At 46.1% G+C, this 21,910-nt stretch overlaps 1 protein-coding gene across 3 annotated transcripts in view; it reads left to right on the top strand.

Annotated features, from left to right (window-relative positions):
- Positions 1-21,910, top strand: part of LOC123994538 (neuroepithelial cell-transforming gene 1 protein-like) — a 42,960-nt gene that overhangs the window by 10,641 nt on the left and 10,409 nt on the right. For 2 of the 3 annotated variants that reach the window (XM_046297238.1, XM_046297239.1), the window contains 2 exons: positions 1,691-1,757; positions 7,966-8,028. In XM_046297238.1, the coding sequence (XP_046153194.1) occupies positions 1,691-1,757; positions 7,966-8,028 (130 nt within the window). Of the gene's footprint in view, positions 1-1,690; positions 1,758-7,965; positions 8,029-21,609; positions 21,877-21,910 lie in introns of those variants that run through there. The other variant, XM_046297240.1, reaches the window with a different exon arrangement.

Below are 21,910 nucleotides of genomic sequence, written 5' to 3'. Positions count from 1 at the left end.
CCCGGGCTCTCTTTCTCTCGCACCCGGGCTCTCTTTCTCTCGCACCCCGGCTCTCTTTCTCTCGCACCCCGGCTCTCTTTCTCTCGCACCCCGGCTCTCTTTCTCTCGCACCCCGGCTCTCTTTCTCTCGCACCCGGGCTCTCTTTCTCTCGCACCCGGGCTCTCTTTCTCTCGCACCCCGGCTCTCTTTCTCTCGCACCCCGGCTCTCTTTCTCTCGCACCCCGGCTCTCTTTCTCTCGCACCCGGGCTCTCTTTCTCTCGCACCCGGGCTCTCTTTCTCTCGCACCCCGGCTCTCTTTCTCTCGCACCCGGGCTCTCTTTCTCTCGCACCCGGGCTCTCTTGCTCTTTCACTCACTCACTCCACCACTGTCCGCCAGGCCTCCACTACTAGTCGTTCAGTACCGATTTCTGAGTGCAGACCACATAGGAAGCTGTAGAGTGGCACCACAGCTGCGGTCAGTGCAGTCTGCCCTTCACTATAGACAAGTGCTGTGTCACTGTGCACAATGCCACCTGTAGCAACGAGGCAGGCAGGCCAACGGAATGACTTGGCCCAGTAATAGCAGTACAAGAGGAACACATGCTAGAGACAAGTGGTTCAATGGAATCAAGGAAAGAATGTTAGGATTGTAGAGGTTTAATTTCCTTTGAGGTTTCTCAAAATATATAAAGACCATTATCACCAATCTGTTTTCAGATATGATCTGAACATATTGTTGATGGTTTCAGAAGATATGAGTGTTCATCTAAGTAACACCTTGACATGAACTCAAACCCAAACAATGTGGAAACTGGTCTTTTTGAAAGCCATCCAATTTGGCTTCATCGTCACTCATGTGGGTTGTTATCAGTGTGTGACAGGGCAATAATAGAAATCCAATCCTTCTGTCTCAAAAGACTGACAGAGGTTTTTAGGTGTGCTGACAGGGTGCCTGTCTGAAGGGGAATCGTCTCGTCAGACAGAGGGAATAGATTCCGCTTTGTCTAAGAGCTCTCAACTTGTCCTGATCTGACCTAAACTAGCCCACTCTAATGGCCAGACTGACGTAATCCCTCAAAAATCCCTTATACAGATCTCTCCCTCATCAGGTTATCAATGATTAAATATAATCAGAAGTTTAATCATTGATGATAACCTGATAAGGGTGAGTATTGTATTCGAGGGGTTCCATGAGGTCCATGAGTATTGTGAGGACATCTTGGAGACCTGGTAACCCTGTGGGTGCTGCACAGAGAGTGAGGGGTGAAGGACAGTTCTCTGACTGGATCTACTCTGCTGGGTGTCTATCCTAGCTGGCTGTCTGAGGATGCAGCGAAGGGGACATCGTTATGGCTACAGCAGGCTGTGGTATGTACCAGAGCCCATGCACCGTGTGCCACAGATGTATACGGTGGCACCTGAGCATGGGTCTTTGGGGAAGGCACTGAATGACTGAAGTAGTTATTGTGTTTGAGGCACTTCCTGCACTACCATGATTGAGCGTTCACAAGGCAGGGGTGAGCTTGCGTTCTTGCATGCGGTTGTTACCTGCTGGCGTTGTGGTGGTGTTATGTCATCTCGTGCCCTGAGATGTAAAGGTCTTAGTAGTGTCACCTTTTTGAATTATGGTGTAGGGTATGGTGTTATTCATATTGTACTAGTTGAACAAGCAATCATTTCCTGCTCTTTTTCCATCTTCATCTTGTAGGCCTGGACTGAGAAGAGGGAGCTCCTTCACCTTCCTCACCCCTGGACCTCAATGGGACTTCAGTCTGGTGAGTACAGCCTCCATCCAGCTCTTGTTTTTGTGTTTCCCTGTTCCCTCACAGAACCTTGGCTCATTCCACTGTCCTCCACATTTTATCCTGGCATTGTTTGGGACGATTATGGCTATCCGGCCTGTTTGTGCAAAACTGTCTGTTTTGGCTTCAAATCTGGCCTTGGTGTTTTTAAACCGACACAGAAGCAAATGGACCTGTTCATTCTCAAAGCTGTAAAGTTCCTCTGACTTGGACCACAGATACGGACTCTTTGCACTTAGGTTTAGGAAAAAGTCCTTTATTAGTAAGCGATAATGACAAATGACTGAATCACTTTGGTCTTAAGGTTTTGAGGGGAGGTTTGGACTGCATCTTGGATGCATCCGGCATCACTTGTGTATCGGTATTCAGAACATAGTCTATTGTAACCCAGTCTTCACCCATTACTCCATAGTGGATGATGGTGTCACTCAGGCTCCTGAGTGGCACAGCAGTCTAAGACACTGCATCTCAGTGCAAGAGGAGTCACTAGTTTATTCCCTGGTTCGAATCCAGGCTGTATCACATCCGGCCATGATTGGAGTCCCATAGGGCGGTGCACAATTGGCACAGCGACGTCCAGGTTTGGCCGATGTAGGCTGTCATTATGAATAAGAATTTGTTCTTAACTAACTTGCCTAGTTTAAAAAATACACGTTACTGCATTGTTCATGATAACCTTGATCCCCAAAATAAAGGCACTCAAACTAAACCTTGAATCGCTCATGCAACTCGCAATCACCTCTGAGTGAGAGGTGACGTAAGCATTCTGCAGGTCCATCTGATCCTCCATTCAGGAACCTTTTAATTGCATGACTCCCTCACAGCTGATGCCAGGCACAGGACATACTACCCAGTGACCCAACAGTGAACAAACAAGAAAAATTTCCTGTTTCTATTTCCCCTTCAACATAATGGAATCAACATAGCTCCTGTTCCTCTCAGATTGGCCGGCCTACTGTTTACAGTAAAACCTAGACCTCAATGTGATCAGTGATTGGAAACAGAGTTGAGAGGAGAGATTAGAGAAAGGAACGGAACGACAAGCCCTGGAGCATTCCAGGGTTTATGAGTGAACCCCAGCTGAAACCCTATCTATCACTCATCTGAGCCGGGGAGAGGAGGAGATGAAAAGAAGGGACGAGGGAGGGGTAGAGGAGAGGAGGCTAGCGGCTCTTCATCTCGTGCCAAACGTTGCCTTTGATTCCACTAATTTACTTTAACTGGCATGCTTACCTCAACCACTAAAAGCATATAGCGCGTGTTGCCTAGGCCCCCCCCACCCCCCATGACTCCATTATTATCTCAACTTTTATAAATCTACCCAAAGAGAGAGAAATGTAGACAAACGGTGGGCTCCTTTCTTCTCCTTTGTCTCCCATCCCCTCCTATCTCTACCTTGAAACGTGAATAAGGTCAGGAGGATCCTGTGCTTTGATGTGGGAATGTAGGGGACTTTCTAGAGGCTGGGGCGGGCATAGTACAGTTTAGGTAGGGGGGGGGGGCTGTAGTGTTTCATATTATCTCAGACTACATTAGCAAGGCCTCAGGGCAGTTCTGTAATGTTGAGAATGTCATTTAGGTTTCCAGTTCTGTGCAAAGCCCAACTGCTGTTGTGTGAATGTAGGCAGGTAATTAGTAGGGGAGATCGCAGCTTTTCTGTCTCTCCCAGCGACGTGTTCAGACAGACAGAATGTCAGTCAGCATCGCTTTCCATGCAAACGTTCCTACTTCAAACAGGTGTGTGTGTGTGTGTGTGTGTGTGTGTGTGTGTGTGTGTGTGTGTGTGTGTGTGTGTGTGTGTGTGTGTGTGTGTGTGTGTGTGTGTGTGTGTGTGTGTGTGTGTGTGTGTGTGTGTGTGTGTGTGTGTGTGTGTGTGTGTGTGCGCCTAGGAATTGAGATTGTATTTTGATGTGCCTATGTGTGTGTCTCTGTGTGTAAGATCAAGCACCCTAATTCAATGATATCAACATAAACCTACCCAGCACATACCAAAAGACTGAGGTGGGGTACTAAGTATGACCACTGTTTATCATAGTCTCTGTTCTAGAATCTCTTGAGAGTCCATGGCATTCTTTAACACAGTGTCGACCCCACAGCCCCCACCTTTTTCTATGCCTACCTACCTCATACTTTGTTTTGTGCCGGTAATTACATAGGGCCAGCCAGGTTGTGTATTCTGGCAGCTGACCAGGTCATGGTTTTATTGTGCCATTTTCACGTGACACACACACAAACAGGCTAGCACAATAATAGGCCAGTGTTACTTGTGAGAGAACTCCACTGTTGCCTCACTCCCAACCCCCACTCTGTCCTTTCTGCACCTCTCCCCATCCTCCCTCTACCACTCCCTCCTTCTCTCACTGTTTCCCTCTCTCTGTGCAATCAATGTTTCTCACCTATCATTCTATCAAGCAGAACATACTTAACAAATATCACCAAGTTCTTTATCTAATCCCACCTGACATTAATGCCCTTTTTTCTCAGGCCGAAGCTGGGCCTGTTTAAAAGGTTAGTTTAGCCCAGCCCATAATGTTATGGTAATGTAAAATTGTATCATTTGCATGGGCAGCAGCAGCAGTCAACAGGGACTCTGCCCTCACACAAGCCTTGTTGTCTGGGGGAGGCTCTGAAGAAGAGACCCCTCTAGCCCAGACTTGCATGGCATATGCAGTAGTTTGTTAGCTTCATGAACTGAGGAGCTTCTACATTATGCCTCTAGTCCAGTGTAAACATTCCATCTAACCTGGCACACCCTTTTTGATGATTTCATCAAAAACTGACCAGAAACACATCGTTATTTAATAGCTAGCCTAGCACTATGCAGTTAAGCCCTCTGATGGTAAACTCTTTAATGTCTTGTTATTTTCTCTGATCAATCACTTGAATTCCTTTTTGAATGGGGATCAGCTTAATGATTAGTCGTTCAGTCACTAGCTGATTAAAGACACTAGTCTAAAGCTATTGGCTAATGAGCCTTTTTTAAAGCTAGTTGATGAATGGCTACACTTGTAGCCTTTTGATCAGATTGCCAGTTTCAGGCTCTCCTTTTACCGTCAGCTCTACTATAAACAAGAGTTGAATTGATTGATCCCACTTCCCTCATTAGCTTCAGAAAAGGTCCTAACTGCCTCAATTAGCCTACCTTTAAAAAAACTGACTGAGTGTGGAACTACTGTATTCAACAGCTGTAGCATTAAATGAGAATCTCTTGATAAGGAGCTGTACTGTAGTATTGAGTAACTTTATGTTAGCCAAAGCACTGTTCACTCCCCTTAGTGGGCTAGCTAATCATCTAGCCTTGTTCTCTCATCTGGGGCATTGCATATGGAGGCCCCTTGTGTCCCCTTGTAATTTATGAACCATGCAAATTCACATTTTCTCACCTTGTATGATCAGATATTGCACAAGGAGTTGTCTTTATATTGCACAAGGAGTTGTCTTTATATTGCACAAGGAGTTGTCTTTATATTGCACAAGGAGTTGTCTTTATATTGCACAAGGAGTTGTCTTTATATTGCACAAGGAGTTGTCTTTACAAGGAGTGCATGTTGCAAGGAGTGAGTTGCACAAGGAGTGGTCGTTTGCATATTGCACAAGGAGTGGTCGTTATGTTGCACAAGGAGTGGTGTTGCACAAGGAGTGGTCGTTATGTTGCACAAGGAGTGGGAGTGGTCGTTATGTTGCACAAGGAGTGGTCGTTATGTTGCACAAGGAGTGGTCGTTATGTTGCACAAGGAGTTGTCGTTATGTTGCACAAGGAGTGGTCGTTATGTTGCACAAGGAGTGGTCTTATGTTGCACAAGGAGTGGTGTTGCACAAGGAGTGGTCGTTATGTTGCACAAGGAGTGGTCGTTATGTTGCACAAGGAGTGGTCTTTATGTTGCACAAGGAGTGGTCTTTATGTTGCACAAGGAGTATGTTGCACAAGGAGTGGTCGTTATGTTGCACAAGGAGTGGTCGTTATGTTGCACAAGGAGTGGTCGTTAGTTGCACAAGGAGTGTCTTTATGTTGCACAAGGAGTGGTCGTTATGTTGCACAAGTTATATTGCACAAGGAGTGGTCGTTATGTTGCACAAGGAGTGGTCGTTATGTTGCACAAGGAGTGGTCGTTATGTTGCACAAGGAGTGGTGCATGTTGCACAAGGAGTGGTCGTTATGTTGCACAAGGAGTGGTCGTTATGTTGCACAAGGAGTGGTCGTTATGTTGCACAAGGAGTGGTCACAAGGAGTGGTCGTTATGTTGCACAAGTGGTCGTGTTGCACAAGGAGTGGTCGTTATGTTGCACAAGGAGTGGTCGTTATGTTGCACAAGGAGTGGTCGTTATGTTGCACAAGGAGTGGTCGTTATGTTGCACAAGGAGTGGTCGTTATGTTGCACAAGGAGTGGTCGTTATGTTGCACAAGGAGTGGTCGTTATGTTGCACAAGGAGTGGTCGTTATGTTGCACAAGGAGTGGTCGTTATGTTGCACAAGGAGTGGTCGTTATGTTGCACAAGGAGTGGTTGTTGCACAAGGAGTGGTCGTTATGTTGCACAAGGAGTGGTCGTTATGTTGCACAAGGAGTGGTCGTTATGTTGCACAAGGAGTGGTCGTTATGTTGCACAAGGAGTGGTCGTTATGTTGCACAAGGAGTGGTCGTTATGTTGCACAAGGAGTGGTCGTTATGTTGCACAAGGAGTGGTCGTTATGTTGCACAAGGAGTGTTGCATGTTGCACAAGGAGTGGTTGCACAAGGAGTGGTCGTTATGTTGCACAAGGAGTGGTTGCACAAGGAGTGGTCGTTATGTTGCACAAGGAGTGGTCGTTATGTTGCACAAGGAGTGGTATGTTGCACAAGGAGTGGTCGTTATGTTGCACAAGGAGTGGTCGTTATGTTGCACAAGGAGTGGTCGTTATGTTGCACAAGGAGTGGTCGTTATGTTGCACAAGGAGTGGTTTATGTTGCACAAGGAGTGGTCGTTATGTTGCACAAGGAGTGGTCGTTATGTTGCACAAGGAGTGGTCGTTATGTTGCACAAGGAGTGGTCGTTATGTTGCACAAGGAGTGGTCGTTATGTTGCACAAGGAGTGGTCTTTATGTTGCACAAGGAGTGGTCTTTATGTTGCACAAGGAGTGGTCTTTATGTTGCACAAGGAGTGGTCTTTATGTTGCACAAGGAGTGGTCTTTATGTTACACAAGGAGTGGTCTTTATGTTGCACAAGGAGTGGTCTTTATGTTGCACAAGGAGTTGTCTTTATGTTGCACAAGGAGTTGTCTTTATGTTGCACAAGGAGTTGTCTTTATGTTACACAAGAAGTGGTCTTTATATTGCACAAGGAGTTGTCTTTATGTTACACAAGGAGTTGTCTTTACTGTGGAAAGCTGACAGGTTTGTGGAAGAAATGCCCATTTACCTCCTTCAAAACAAACTATTCATAACAAAAAACTACCTCAACATACTGTCTCACTCACTCTGCACACCCGTGGTCCCGTCTCGACTTCCTGAATGCCCTGTGATGGCCCTCTACTCCCTCTGTGGTTAATGTGCCCTAATGACAGCGCCCTAAGAGCCCCGGCAGTCAGGCGACGCCAGCGCTCCTCCAGCGCTCCTCCAGCGCTCCTCCAGCGCTCCTCCAGCGCTCCTCCAGCCTTTACAACCCTAGTCGCATACACACAAACTCCGGGCCAGATCTCATCTCACCTGCCAGCTGATCTTTTCCCCAGGTGTTCAAGTGCTCTTGTGCTTCATTAACCCTTTCCTCTTCCCAATGGAACCTGCAGGGGTGAACATTGTCCCTGGGGCAATAGTGGCAGTTCTTCACTTCACTGGGGTTATTCTCTGAGACCAGGATAGGACAGGGTAATGGGGCAGAGGGGTGGCGGTTGTCTATTAAAGTCTAACTATTTCTAACATCAGAGAACAGCAGGAGTCCAGACTAGATGTAGTTGTTTTGTGTGAATTGGAGAGACTCATGAGTGTGTGTAGCTATCTGTCTAAAGAGTGTGTGTGTGTGTGTGTGTGTGTGTGTGTGTGTGTGTGTGTGTGTGTGTGTGTGTGTGTGTGTGTGTGTGTGTGTGTGTGTGTGTGTGTGTGTGTGTGTGTGTGTGTGTGTGTGTGTGTGTGTGTGTGTGTGTGTGTGTGTGTGTATTTATCTGTCTAAATTTGAAAAATAACAATCTAATTTCAATCTGTCCACAGAAGCGGAAGTGCAGAGAGAAGGATGAGTCTGATGCAGTCAGCCTGTGCAGCTTTGACTTCAAGGTAAAACACACAATAAATCGGCCCATAACACTGATCTGAGTTCACAATATAGATGCCCTGAACCAGCATTACTGATCCGAGATCAGTTTGTCAAAGTGATGCACACAGTTATGTAAACTGTTGTTTTCCCCAAGAGTTGCTGACATTCATGAATGTACGGGAAATTCCATTCCAGACTTAGAATGTTATTGCAATGGATCATTTGGTACCAACATGGAGGACAGTTTCCTGACCTCTGTATATCTTTGGCTGAGGTCTGAAGAAGCTAGGTCTATAGCCTATCCAAAGTCTAGCCCTGTCCTGTTTGTTTGTGATACTTGAGCATATCACTGAAAACCATCCAGATAAGGACCATGTTTGTTTATAGCAACCACCACAACATTCATCAACTTATGTTTGGGGAATTCCATCACCAAATCTACTGTAGTTACTAAGATTATTATTTCTAGTAAATTGACAATCAGGGCTCGTTGGTTGGAAAAGGTCCTCCTAATGGGTCTATAATGTTGTCTGGGTGTTTGACTCACATACTCAGGCCTGTCACCAGTATTCCAATTTGGGATGATTTTCTCAATAATCCCCCTTTGGTAATGCTCTCTGCTTCCACAGAGGTTTCATTATCACACTCAATCTGGAGGCGAAAGAAACGCACACCTGGTGAGGTGAGGTGCTGGCTAGTGGAGTAGAACACCTGGTGAGGTGAGGTGCTGGCTAGTGGAGTAGAACACCTGGTGAGGTGAGGTGCTGGCTAGTGGAGTAGAACACCTGGTGAGGTGAGGTGCTGGCTAGTGGAGTAGAACACCTGGTGAGGTGAGGTGCTGGCTCGTGGAGTAGAACACCTGGTGAGGTGAGGTGCTGGCTCGTGGAGTAGAACACCTGGTGAGGTGAGGTGCTGGCTAGTGGAGTAGAACACCTGGTGAGGTGAGGTGCTGGCTAGTGGAGTAGAACACCTGGTGAGGTGAGGTGCTGGCTAGTGGAGTAGAACACCTGGTGAGGTGAGGTGAGGTGCTGGCTAGTGGAGTAGAACACCTGGTGAGGTGCTGGCTAGTGGAGTAGAACACCTGGTAAGGTGAGGTGCTGGCTAGTGGAGTAGAACACCTGGTGAGGTGAGGTGCTGACTAGCGGAGTAGAACACCTGGTGAGGTGAGGTGCTGGCTAGCGGAGTAGAACACCTGGTGAGGTGAGGTGAGGTGAGGTGCTGGCTAGTGGAGTAGAACAACTGGAGAGGTGAGGTGCTGGCTAGCGGAGTAGAACACCTGGTGAGGTGAGGTGCTGGCTAGCGGAGTAGAACACCTGGTGAGGTGAGGTGAGGTGCTGGCTAGTGGAGTAGAACAACTGGAGAGGTGAGGTGCTGGCTAGCGGAGTAGAACACCTGGTGAGGTGAGGTGCTGGCTAGTGGAGTAGAACACCTGGTGAGGTGAGGTGAGGTGCTGGCTAGCGGAGTAGAACACCTGGTGAGGTGCTGGCTAGTGGAGTAGAACACCTGGTGAGGTGAGGTGCTGGCTAGTGGAGTAGAACACCTGGTGAGGTGAGGTGCTGGCTAGCGGAGTAGAACACCTGGTGAGGTGAGGTGCTGGCTAGTGGAGTAGAACACCTGGTGAGGTGAGGTGCTGGCTAGTGGAGTAGAACACCTGGTGAGGTGAGGTGCTGGCTAGTGGAGTAGAACACCTGGTGAGGTGAGGTGCTGGCTAGTGGAGTAGAACACCTGGTGAGGTGAGGTGCTGGCTAGTGGAGTAGAACACTTGGTGAGGTGAGGTGCTGGCTAGTGGAGTAGAACACCTGGTGAGGTGAGGTGCTGGCTAGTGGAGTAGAACACCTGGTGAGGTGAGGTGCTGGCTAGTGGAGTAGAACACCTGGTGAGGTGAGGTGCTGGCTAGTGGAGTAGAACACCTGGTGAGGTGAGGTGCTGGCTAGCGGAGTAGAACACCTGGTGAGGTGAGGTGCTGGCTAGTGGAGTAGAACACCTGGTGAGGTGAGGTGCTGGCTAGCGGAGTAGAACACCTGGTGAGGTGAGGTGCTGGCTAGTGGAGTAGAACACCTGGTGAGGTGAGGTGCTGGCTAGCGGAGTAGAACACCTGGTGAGGTGAGGTGCTGGCTAGTGGAGTAGAACACCTGGTGAGGTGAGGTGCTGGCTAGTGGAGTAGAACACCTGGTGAGGTGAGGTGAGGTGCTGGCATGAGAGAGCCCCAGTAAGCCAGTGACTCAGCCCCTGTAATAGGGTTAGAGGCAGAGAATCCCAGTGGAAAGAGAGGGAACCGGCCAGGCAGAGACAGCAAGGGCGGTTCGTTGCTCCAGAGCCTTTCCGTTCACCTAGGAGCTAGGAGCACAGTCTAGGAGCTCAGATGCAATAATTGAATAACCTAATAACTAATGTTTGGACAAACGAGCTATAATTATCACACTCAAAACATAACAAGCACTTTTCTGAGTAATCAGACGATTAATAGTACCCTGTTAAATTTCTCACAAACCACTATGACAGGCCACATTTCTAGTGAACGCTTACTTTTGATGACTACATGGAGGACATTAGTCTGTTTCTACCCAGCGGAGCCTAATCTTGTTTTTTTGATCGCTTCATATTTCTTCAGTAAAATGCTTGGGTCTGAAATGACTCGAAAGCTGAGGATGGTCTGATGAGACTGTTGATAGTCGTGCATTAAAGAGATTTGCCCGTCACAATTTATAAACAACCCTACATCATTATGCTCAATCAGATTTGAGCCATTTTACTGGTAGTCTCTGTATACAAAGACTTGTTATTGTCCTGTAGCATTGGTTTTTTTTTAGGTGGTTTATAGGCTGGTCTATGTATTGGTCTATACCAGGGAACTCTGTCGGGGTCTCGACTTACTTTCTACAGTTAAAATACTAGAATACACAAGGTGCAATTTCAAAATGTGGTTGTGTATCAGCAGTTTCTCTTATGTCAATCACTGAAAGTCAGTCAATTAGCTCATGTCGGCTAATCGATTTTTAGATTAGCGGTCAGCTATAGTAGTTACTAAGATTATTATTTCTAGTAAATTATTTCTAGTAAATTGACAATCAGGGCTCGTTGGTTGGAAAAGGTCCTCCTAATGGGTCTATAATGTTGTCTGGGTGTTTGACTCACATACTCAGGCCTGTCACCAGTATTCCAATTTGGGATGATTTTCTCAATAATCCCCCTTTGGTAATGCTCTCTGCTTCCACAGAGGTTTCATTATCACACTCAATCTGGAGGCGAAAGAACCTGGTGAGGTGAGGTGCTGGCTACACCTGGTGAGGTGAGGTGCTGGCTAGTGGAGTAGAACACCTGGTGAGGTGAGGTGCTGGCTAGTGGAGTAGAACACCTGGTGAGGTGAGTGCTGGCTAGAACACCTGGTGAGGTGAGGTGCTGGCTAGTGGAGTAGAACACCTGGTGAGGTGAGGTGCTGGCTAGTGGAGTAGAACACCTGGTGAGGTGAGGTGCTGGCTAGTGGAGTAGAACACCTGGTGAGGTGAGGTGCTGGCTAGTGGAGTAGAACACCTGGTGAGGTGAGTTGCTGGCTAGTGGAGTAGAACACCTGGTGAGGTGAGGTGCTGGCTCGTGGAGTAGAACACCTGGTGAGGTGAGGTGCTGGCTCGTGGAGTAGAACACCTGGTGAGGTGAGGTGCTGGCTCGTGGAGTAGAACACCTGGTGAGGTGAGGTGCTGGCTAGTGGAGTAGAACACCTGGTGAGGTGAGGTGCTGGCTAGTGGAGTAGAACACCTGGTGAGGTGAGGTGAGGTGCTGGCTAGTGGAGTAGAACACCTGGTGAGGTGAGGTGCTGGCTAGTGGAGTAGAACACCTGGTGAGGTGCTGGCTAGTGGAGTAGAACACCTGGTAAGGTGAGGTGCTGGCTAGTGGAGTAGAACACCTGGTGAGGTGAGGTGCTGACTAGCGGAGTAGAACACCTGGTGAGGTGAGGTGCTGGCTAGCGGAGTAGAACACCTGGTGAGGTGAGGTGCTGGCTAGCGGAGTAGAACACCTGGTGAGGTGAGGTGCTGGCTAGCGGAGTAGAACACCTGGTGAGGTGAGGTGCTGGCTAGTGGAGTAGAACACCTGGTGAGGTGAGGTGAGGTGCTGGCTAGTGGAGTAGAACACCTGGTGAGGTGAGGTGCTGGCTAGTGGAGTAGAACACCTGGTGAGGTGCTGGCTAGTGGAGTAGAACACCTGGTGAGGTGAGGTGAGGTGCTGGCTAGTGGAGTAGAACACCTGGTGAGGTGAGGTGCTGGCTAGCGGAGTAGAACACCTGGTGAGGTGAGGTGCTGGCTAGTGGAGTAGAACACCTGGTGAGGTGCTGGCTAGTGGAGTAGAACACCTGGTGAGGTGAGGTGCTGGCTGGCACCTGGTGAGGTGCTGGCTAGTGGAACACCTGGTGAGGTGAGGTGCTGGCTAGTGGAGTAGAACACCTGGTGAGGTGAGGTGCTGGCTAGTGGAGTAGAACACTTGGTGAGGTGCTGGCTAGTGGAGTAGAACACCTGGTGAGGTGAGGTGCTGACTAGTGGAGTAGAACACTTGGTGAGGTGAGGTGCTGGCTAGTGGAGTAGAACACCTGGTGAGGTGAGGTGCTGGCTAGTGGAGTAGAACACCTGGTGAGGTGAGGTGCTGGCTAGTGGAGTAGAACACCTGGTGAGGTGAGGTGCTGGCTAGTGGAGTAGAACACCTGGTGAGGTGAGGTGCTGGCTAGTGGAGTAGAACACCTGGTGAGGTGAGGTGCTGGCTAGTGGAGTAGAACACCTGGTGAGGTGCTGGCTAGCGGAGTAGAACACCTGGTGAGGTGAGGTGCTGGCTAGTGGAGTAGAACACCTGGTGAGGTGAGGTGCTGGCTAGTGGAGTAGAACACCAGGTGAGGTGCTGGCTAGTGGAGTAGAACACCTGGTGAGGTGAGGTGCTGGCTAGTGGAGTAGAACACCTGGTGAGGTGAGGTGCTGGCTAGTGGAGTAGAACACCTGGTGAGGTGAGGTGCTGGCTAGTGGAGTAGAACACCTGGTGAGGTGAGGTGAGGTGCTGGCATGAGAGAGCCCCAGTAAGCCAGTGACTCAGCCCCTGTAATAGGGTTAGAGGCAGAGAATCCCAGTGGAAAGAGAGGGAACCGGCCAGGCAGAGACAGCAAGGGCGGTTCGTTGCTCCAGAGCCTTTCCGTTCACCTAGGAGCTAGGAGCACAGTCTAGGAGCTCAGATGCAATAATTGAATAACCTAATAACTAATGTTTGGACAAACGAGCTATAATTATTACACTCAAAACATAACAAGCACTTTTCTGAGTAATCAGACGATTAATAGTACCCTGTTAAATTTCTCACAAACCACTATGACAGGCCACATTTCTAGTGAACGCTTACTTTTGATGACTACATGGAGGACATTAGTCTGTTTCTACCCAGCGGAGCCTAATCTTGTTTTTTTGATCGCTTCATATTTCTTCAGTAAAATGCTTGGGTCTGAAATGACTCGAAAGCTGAGGATGGTCTGATGAGACTGTTGATAGTCGTGCATTAAAGAGATTTGCCCGTCACAATTTATAAACAACCCTACATCATTATGCTCAATCAGATTTGAGCCATTTTACTGGTAGTCTCTGTATACAAAGACTTGTTATTGTCCTGTAGCATTGGGGTTTTTTGAGGTGGTTTATAGGCTGGTCTATGTATTGGTCTATACCAGGGAACTCTGTCGGGGTCTCGACTTACTTTCTACAGTTAAAATACTAGAATACACAAGGTGCAATTTCAAAATGTGGTTGTGTATCAGCAGTTTCTCTTATGTCAATCACTGAAAGTCAGTCAATTAGCTCATGTCGGCTAATCGATTTTTAGATTAGCGGTCAGCTATCTAAACTTGTTATCATTGAGGAATTACGACCAGGGGGCCCCCGTTGATTTTGTTAGTCAGTCTCACTCGGTTATGATATTAAAAAATGCTAACATTTCTGTCCACACTGTGGCAAAATGAATAGAATTGCATAAAATGACACTGAACAAAAATATAAACGTAAAGTGTAGGTCGCATGTTTAATGAGCTGAAATAAAATATCCCAGAAATGTTCCATACTCACAAAAGCGCATTTCTCTCAAATGTTGCACTCAAGTTTGTTTACATCCCTGTTGGTGAACATTTCTCCTTTGCCAAGATAATCCATCCACCTGACAGGTGTGGCACATGAAGAAGCTGATTAAACAGCATGATATTACACAGGTGCACCTTGTGCTGGAGGTTTTGTGTCACAACATAATGCCACAGATGGCTCAAGTTTTGAGGGAGTGTGTAATTGGCATGCTGACTGCAGGAATGTCCACCAGAGCTGTTGCCAGTGAATTGAATGTTAATTTCTTTACCCTAAACGGACTCCAATGTCATTTTAGATCATTTGGCAGTAAGTCCAACCGGCCTCACAACCGCAGACCACAATCTATGGCGTTGTGTGTGGGGGCGAGCGGTTTGCTGACATCAACGTTGTGAACAGAGTGCCCCATGGTGCAGATTATGCCATGCCTTGTCTCTGTTGTTGCTTCATTCATTCCATGATCCGTGCCTGAGCTTCCAACACTTTCATGGTTGAACTGATTTCAGTCACCTGAAATCAGTGACTGGTATTATGATCCCATCACAAGGTATTATGACGGGATGGGCTATAGTGAAATGTGTGGATACAGACGAAATCCTGTCTGTCATTCTGTGGTATTAAAGTCTTATTTTTCCACTGTGTTATTGGTGATTGGTCAACAAGGAGTTGTCAGAATGACCACTACATGATCAGAATTATAGTAACACAAGTTACATCTATGCTTCAGTAGAGGACGCCATGCTGCGTACTGACATCTAGCAGCCAGATTCACTTCGAAATTGGACGTCCATCCATGTCCCAAGGACGTCTGGAGATGCCTTCAGAATCCTGCTAGGGCATTGTGGACGGAGATGGTGAATGAGCGTTAGCCACCCAGTGCTAAACAGTCGTTTTACATGTATTTGTTTTAACCTTATCCTTAACCTTGTTAGTTCTAGATCTGTCATTTTCATTGAAAGCAAATCTAAGAAGTAGTAGTTCTGTCATATGCTCTATTTCTATGCTTCCTGTTCTTACGTTTTGTTTTTGTACACCAACTTCAAACAGATGAAAATACAATATTTTCGGTTATTGAAAATATATTTCACAGCGGTTTAAATGGTACAATGATTCTCTATACTATACGGTTAAAGGTGAAATATGCAGAAATCGCTCCACCATTTCCTGGATTCTAAAATTCAAATAGTTAGTTTAATTTCAGTTTACGCTAAATTGCTTGTTTTGTCACTGAAATTAGGCCATCTATTCGAATTTTAGCAACCAGCAAATGGCGGCGCGATTTCTGCACATTGCACCTTTTAACTGTTGAGTTGTTTTTGTTCCAACACTCTACTCAGCAAACTGGATGCAGTTTATCACAGTGCCATCCGTTTTGTCACTAAAGCACCTTATACCACCCACCACTGCGACCTGTATGCTCTAGTCGGCTGGCCCTCGCTACATACCCACAGACCCACTGGCTCCAGGTCATCTACAAGTCCATGCTAGGTAAAGCTCCACCTTATCTCAATTCACTGGTCACGATGGCAACACCCACCCGTAGCACGCGCTCCAGCAGGTGTATCTCACTGATCATCCCTAAAGCCAACACCTCATTTGGCCGCCTTTTGTTCCAGTTCTCTGCTGCCTGTGACTGGAACAAATTGCAAAAATCGCTGAAGTTGGAGACTTTTATCTCCCTCACCAACTTTAAACATCTGCTATCTGAGCAGCTAACCGATCGCTGCAGCTGTACATAGTCTATCGGTAAATAGCCCACCCAATTTTACCTACCTCATCCCCATACTGTTTTTATTTATTTACTTTTCTGCTCTTTTGCACACCAATATCTCTACCTGTACATGACCATCTGATTATTTATCACTCCAGTGTTAATCTGCAAAAATGTAATTATTCGCCTACCTCTTCATGCCTTTTGCACACAATGTATAGGTTAAAGGCTCTTGTAGTGTATGACTAACTGAGGTCAAACCACTCACTGACTCAAACTAAACACGATCAAAACAAGATTCGGCACCGCTGGGGAAGAACGGAATAATTACAATAAACTTACAAAGTGATATTTCATATAGTCGAAGTTAGGCAAGAATAGAGAGAGGAATGATTCACTGAACCACTCCTCTGTCATAAAGTATGTGTTTACTAGAAATGTGGCCTGTCATAGAGGTTTGTGACAAATTGAACAGGGTACTATTATTCATCTGATTAGAAAAATCTGCCATTGTGTCCTTGAGCAAGGCACTTAACCCTAATTGCTGCTGTAAGTCGCTCTGGATAAGAGCGTCTGCTAAATGACTCAAATGTCAAATGAACTCATTCGGCTGCTAGGTGAACAGTCTACTCTGGCGAATGGTCCTCGTTTCATGAAGTTAGATCAAAGCTGAATCAATGTCTGCATCCAAGATCACATCATGATGGTATTCTACATAACTGAGTATTATAGTGTATTATAGTTTTCCTGTAAAACAAACACTACCTCAATCAGGGTGATTGTGGCATGCTACAGTTTGATAACCCATCTACACTAAAATCTGCCCATAATTCTAAACCACACTGTAGGCTACTTCAGAACAACGCTGTATAACTCCAGAAGAGCTAAATGTATCTCCTTGTGAAACTGATTGAGATCCAATAGTTGGCATGCAGACGCTGCATGGATGTTTCACTGGTAAAACTTGAAGAATTATTATTCCCGAGTGAAAGTGAGAAATGTGCAGGGAGGGTACCACAAAAATGTGTGCGTAAATCCTTCCCACATGCGCAGAACGTGATTTGGAGGGCGGTTACCTACAGAATCGCAGTCTCGGCCTGTTCGCAAACTTGTTGTACCAGACCATATCCCCTCCCCCGCACACCTCCCCAAATCCACCTTCAAACCCCCCATGCTGTCTTGCTCTTTGGCCCAGGTGGAGGGGGTTGAGGCAGCTTAACAACCTACGAACAATAGGCTACTTCCATAGTTCTCTGCCCCCCCTCAACCCTCCAGGTTTGACCTCCATGCTCGCCCGGAGAGCCAAAATGTTGCCACAATAAAAACAGGGCAGGGGGGTTGAGTAGCTGACTAGAAGGTGTTTGCTGTAAATGCTGCACACTTGTATCGCGTATCGCCAGTCCTGGCTGGAATCAGGGTTCCTTGAAAAACCTGAAGCCACAAGTTGTAACTTTCCAAGCTTCTTTCACCACCCATTTTTTTCTCTTCTGCATGTTTGCTTGGTGGGTTAGCTAGATTGTGTGTGTGTGTGTGTGTGTGCTCTCTATGAATGTGTCATGACAAACCTGTGGTTCCTGGTTACCTCCACACACTGTTTGGTAGCAACCCATAGAATCCCTGGTTGTGTGCACTGAGAATAACTCACTTAAGTAAACTATTGAGTAACCAGGGGATGTTTGTCTGGTGTGAATTATAGCGCTGGTATTGTGTTTAATGGCTGCTCTGTGATGGTTTTAGTGGGGCACTGCTGGATAAGAAGCCCTGTCCTCATCTCCCCTCTAATAGCTGCCGAAGATACCTTTTTTAAAGGTTGATTGGCAGTAAGACAGAGGAATGAGGGAGGAATGGAGACCACGGGAAATTGGGGATCAGGTATAGGTGGAAAGTGAATGGGAAGAATCGAGCGAGAACAACAGAGGCAAATTCCAAATAGAGAGAAATGGGGCGATACAGGAGTTGGTGTATCAGAAACAAAACTGTTTTTGTTTTTCTCTTTCTCTTGGCCCACTCAATCTGGCAGTGCCTGGGCTTGATATGATCACACTGAAGCTGTGATTCATTATAGTATATGAACACCCGTAGGCCTATTCTCTTCCTGCCTGCTCAAATAAGGACTCACCGGCCAAATGTATATAGGGAGGAATAATCCACTAATATTAGATTCATTCCAGACCATATCTGCCATTTGCTGTACCTGAACTCCTGCACCAAACTCCCACCACCAGGGGGCAATGGTTCCACCACTTGTTGAGTGAATTAGTCCCCTTGGAAATTGTTGGCTGTTATGTTTACTCCAGAACTCTAATAAACACTAGCCTTTTCCTGTACTGCTGGTGTGGAGGGCATGTACAGTTCAGTCCGAACTGTAAGCCCCAGGGCTCTGTTTGTTCCTGGCAGGGAGGTACCATGGTGGAATAGAGGGTAACGCTATGGTTGAGGTGACTCACTCCTGCCTGCCTCTCTGTGTGTGTGTGTGGGGGGGATAGTAAAGTGTGTGAGAGGGTAGTATTAAGTAAGTAAGTAAGTGTGTGTGAGAGGGTAGTATTAAGTAAGTAAGTAAGTGTGTGTGAGAGGGTATTAGTATTAAGTAGAGTAATTAAGTAAGTAAGTGTGTGTGAGAGGGTATTAAGTAAGTAAGTAAGTGTGTGTGAGAGGGTAGTATTAAGTATTAAGTGTGTGTGAGAGGGTAAGTAAGTAAGTAGAGGGTAGTATTAAGTAAGTAAGTAAGTGTGTGAGAGGGTAGTATTAAGTAAGTAAGTAAGTGTGTGTGAGAGGGTAGTATTAAGTAAGTAAGTAAGTGTGTGTGAGAGGGTAGTATTAAGTAAGTAAGTGTGTGTGAGAGGGTAGTATTAAGTAAGTAAGTGTGTGTGAGAGGGTAGTATTAAGTAAGTAAGTGTGTGTGAGAGGGTAGTATTAAGTAAGTGTGTGTGAGAGGGTAGTATTAAGTAAGTAAGTGTGTGTGAATACACGGTTGTTTGTCAGACCTTTCCTACAGCTGACTGGGTGTTTGGGCCCAGCAGGTTGAGCTATTTTGTGTTTGGTTGTGTCCACAGCCCACCCACGGGTGATGGACCAGACAGAGGGGTGACTCAGCCTCAGGTCTCCCCACACGGAGTGACTAACACTGAGATGCACCGTGTTGTCTTCCCTGTGTCTGGATGATTGCACGATAAAGACTCTTTTCACAGACACAGGTTTTCATTTTCTCCACTGAAAGTGTACACTGGGTCAGTGGTGTGTTTTATAGTCTATCTCCTCCAGACTGTCTGTTTCCTGGTTCATATTCCAGCAAACAGACATTTTGTAAATATTATTATTCAGTCTTCCCTGAATAATCATTCACACCATCCTCCCTTCTGGCAAACTGCTCTCCCTTTTCCACAAGTAATCTAATCATCCCCCAAATCAACATGTAGTCAGACTTTCCCCCTGGGCTGTTAATTAGCATTTGATTCCTTGCCTGGAGCTGTGAATCCTAGCCACTTCTTGGTTCAGTTTGTGGAGTGGACTCTGCTTGTGGAGTGATTGATGTATGCCAGACTGTCAGAGCCCTGTTGGTCTGTATAACACAATCAATTTGACCTGTAAACAGACAGTCCTGACGAACACATTCTCAACCATGGTGCCAGTCCTCATGTAGTTTAGCAACAATGATCCATCTGTGTTTTCTCAATTCTGTCACCACACACACACACACACACACACACACACACACACACACACACACACACACACACACACACACACACACACACACACACACACACACACACACACACACACACACACACACACACACACGCTTAGTTGCATATGTCCTGTTTCACACCTTAGTATTGACACAGGAGGGTGAATTCGAGCCTTCACATTGGTCTAATTTGTTTGCTCAACACACACGCAAGCACACACAGACTGTGGCTAAATGACTAGCAAGGCTTTACATCCCTTCCAACACATAGCACCTCAGCACATTATCCTGTCCATCACAGTCAACACCTTGGAATCTGCAGTCCATTTGCACAGCAGTTCTGAGTATGTAGCAACATGTCGGGTTTAGTGGCTTGCCACAGGTGTTTTCACATCTCTAATCACGTCTCGGTTCACTTTTATTCAGATGGAACACGAATGTGTCTGGCTGTGACATGAGTTTGTGCAGGAAAAGGGCAGCAAGCTTGTCTTTTACTTTAAAACTCTGCTACAGAATGAGTGAGTTTAGTTTCTCACTTCTATGTACTGTTAAACTGGGTGCAGATGAAATGCACCCCCCCGCCCTTTATCTACATTCAGAGTCTGATGAACTTGTGGATACCATTTTTATGTCTCTGTGTGCAGTTTGAAAGAAGTTGCTAATTAGTGTTAGCGTAATGGAAGTCTATAATATCTACTAGCATTCTGGGTAATAACAAACTAAACACCCCTATTTAAATCCACCCCACCCCCACACACAACACTTCTGCCCTCAATACACAGGGTCTTGTGTGTGTGTGTGTGTGTGTGTGTGTGTGTGTGTGTGTGTGTGTGTGTGTGTGTGTGTGTGTGTGTGTGTGTGTGTGTGAGTGTGAGTGTGAGTGTGTGTGTGTGTGTGATATAATAAGGAGGTGAATGAGTGCGTCCCTCTTATTGATATTCTAATTGATCTTCCCCTTCCCCTGCTGATCAGAGCCTGGTAACAGCTCTCTGCCATTAGCTAAAGCAGACAGCGAACACTGGTGCACTTTACACCTTTCACACCAGAAAGCCAGGGGACAAAGAAGTGCTCCATAATTACTCACTCAATGAGGTGTGTTATTGATTACATGATAGTTCATTACTTATAGGTTGTGTTTGAACTAGATTCTATAGGTGGAAATGTACAACTGCTGTTTTCAAGGAATTTTCATGATTAATTATCTGAAGTAGAATTCCTCTTAGCCTACTTTTTTACATGATTCATCAGTAAGAGCTCAGAAGACATTTGTTTAGTTTAAAAACGCGAAGCAGGTTTCTGTCTGAGTTAGGGATGCTCAATGAATCTAATTTGGATCGAAACTGCAATATTGTTAGAGGCTGCATTTTTAAACATGTTTTTAAATTATTTTTATGCCATGATTATAATATTCAAATGTAATAAGGGTCTCCAGGGAAACGCTGACCAACACTTTGGGTTCCTTCCCTTTCACAACGTCTACTGTACCTGTCTTTTTCAGTAGTTGTCATGACAAACAACACCAACCATAGAATTGGAATACTCATTTTATTTCTATGATTCTTAGTGTTTTGATCTAAATCGGAAGTAAAATCGCAATCATAATATTGGGTTCAAAAATTGCGATTTAGATAATTTTCCCATATTGTGCAGTCCTAAATTGTTGGACGGTAACTTGTTCTCTGATGCGAGAGCAACAGATCTCTTATCAGATCTGTGACTGAATCAGCAACTAGCCCTGTTCTCTCTGCTATCTCCACTGAACACTGTATCTTAGCAGGGTATGTTTGTGTGTGTTTAGTCTCTGGCAGATTACTGCCTTGTTCAAACCAGAACTCTTAGAGATCATTGTTCTGTAATACTGTCTGCACATGATGCATACCTTTTCCATGCACTTTAACAACAGACCTACATGGAATTCTCCCAGCACTTTTTTTTTAATGTGTGTGTGTGTGTCACCAACAAAAAGCAAACGGGCTGCTTCGCCTGTATAGCCCTTCACACTTCCAAGAAGAGTCTGATTCCTCCAACAGTAACCCCCGTAAATGGTGGGAGGGGTTTGGAGAGCTTGGTCCTCCCTTTACCAAGGAGTATTTAAACCGCCCCCTCCCTAACTCCACCTCAGACCAAAGTTTAGAAAGAGAGAGCGGTAGTGTGTGGAGAGAATTTGTTCTACTGTCACAAAGATATTTTGAAGAAGAGAAAGAAAAAAACAACTATTTCATATGGATTAATGAAGACTAACTGGACATAGCAGAAACCTTGTTGGATTTTTTTACTCAACGCTATGGTGGCTTACGATGAACTGGGTAGCTTGGTGCCTATCAAACGGACTCTACAAGCTATAGACTGTCAGAACCGAGGCAACAAAGACTCAGAGGTGAGATACTGGGAGAAGAAATGATTGATCTAGT

Source organism: Oncorhynchus gorbuscha, linkage group LG14 (genome assembly GCF_021184085.1).
Source record: "Oncorhynchus gorbuscha isolate QuinsamMale2020 ecotype Even-year linkage group LG14, OgorEven_v1.0, whole genome shotgun sequence".
NCBI lineage: Eukaryota > Metazoa > Chordata > Actinopteri > Salmoniformes > Salmonidae > Oncorhynchus > Oncorhynchus gorbuscha.
This window is presented reverse-complemented; position numbering and strand designations above follow the sequence as displayed.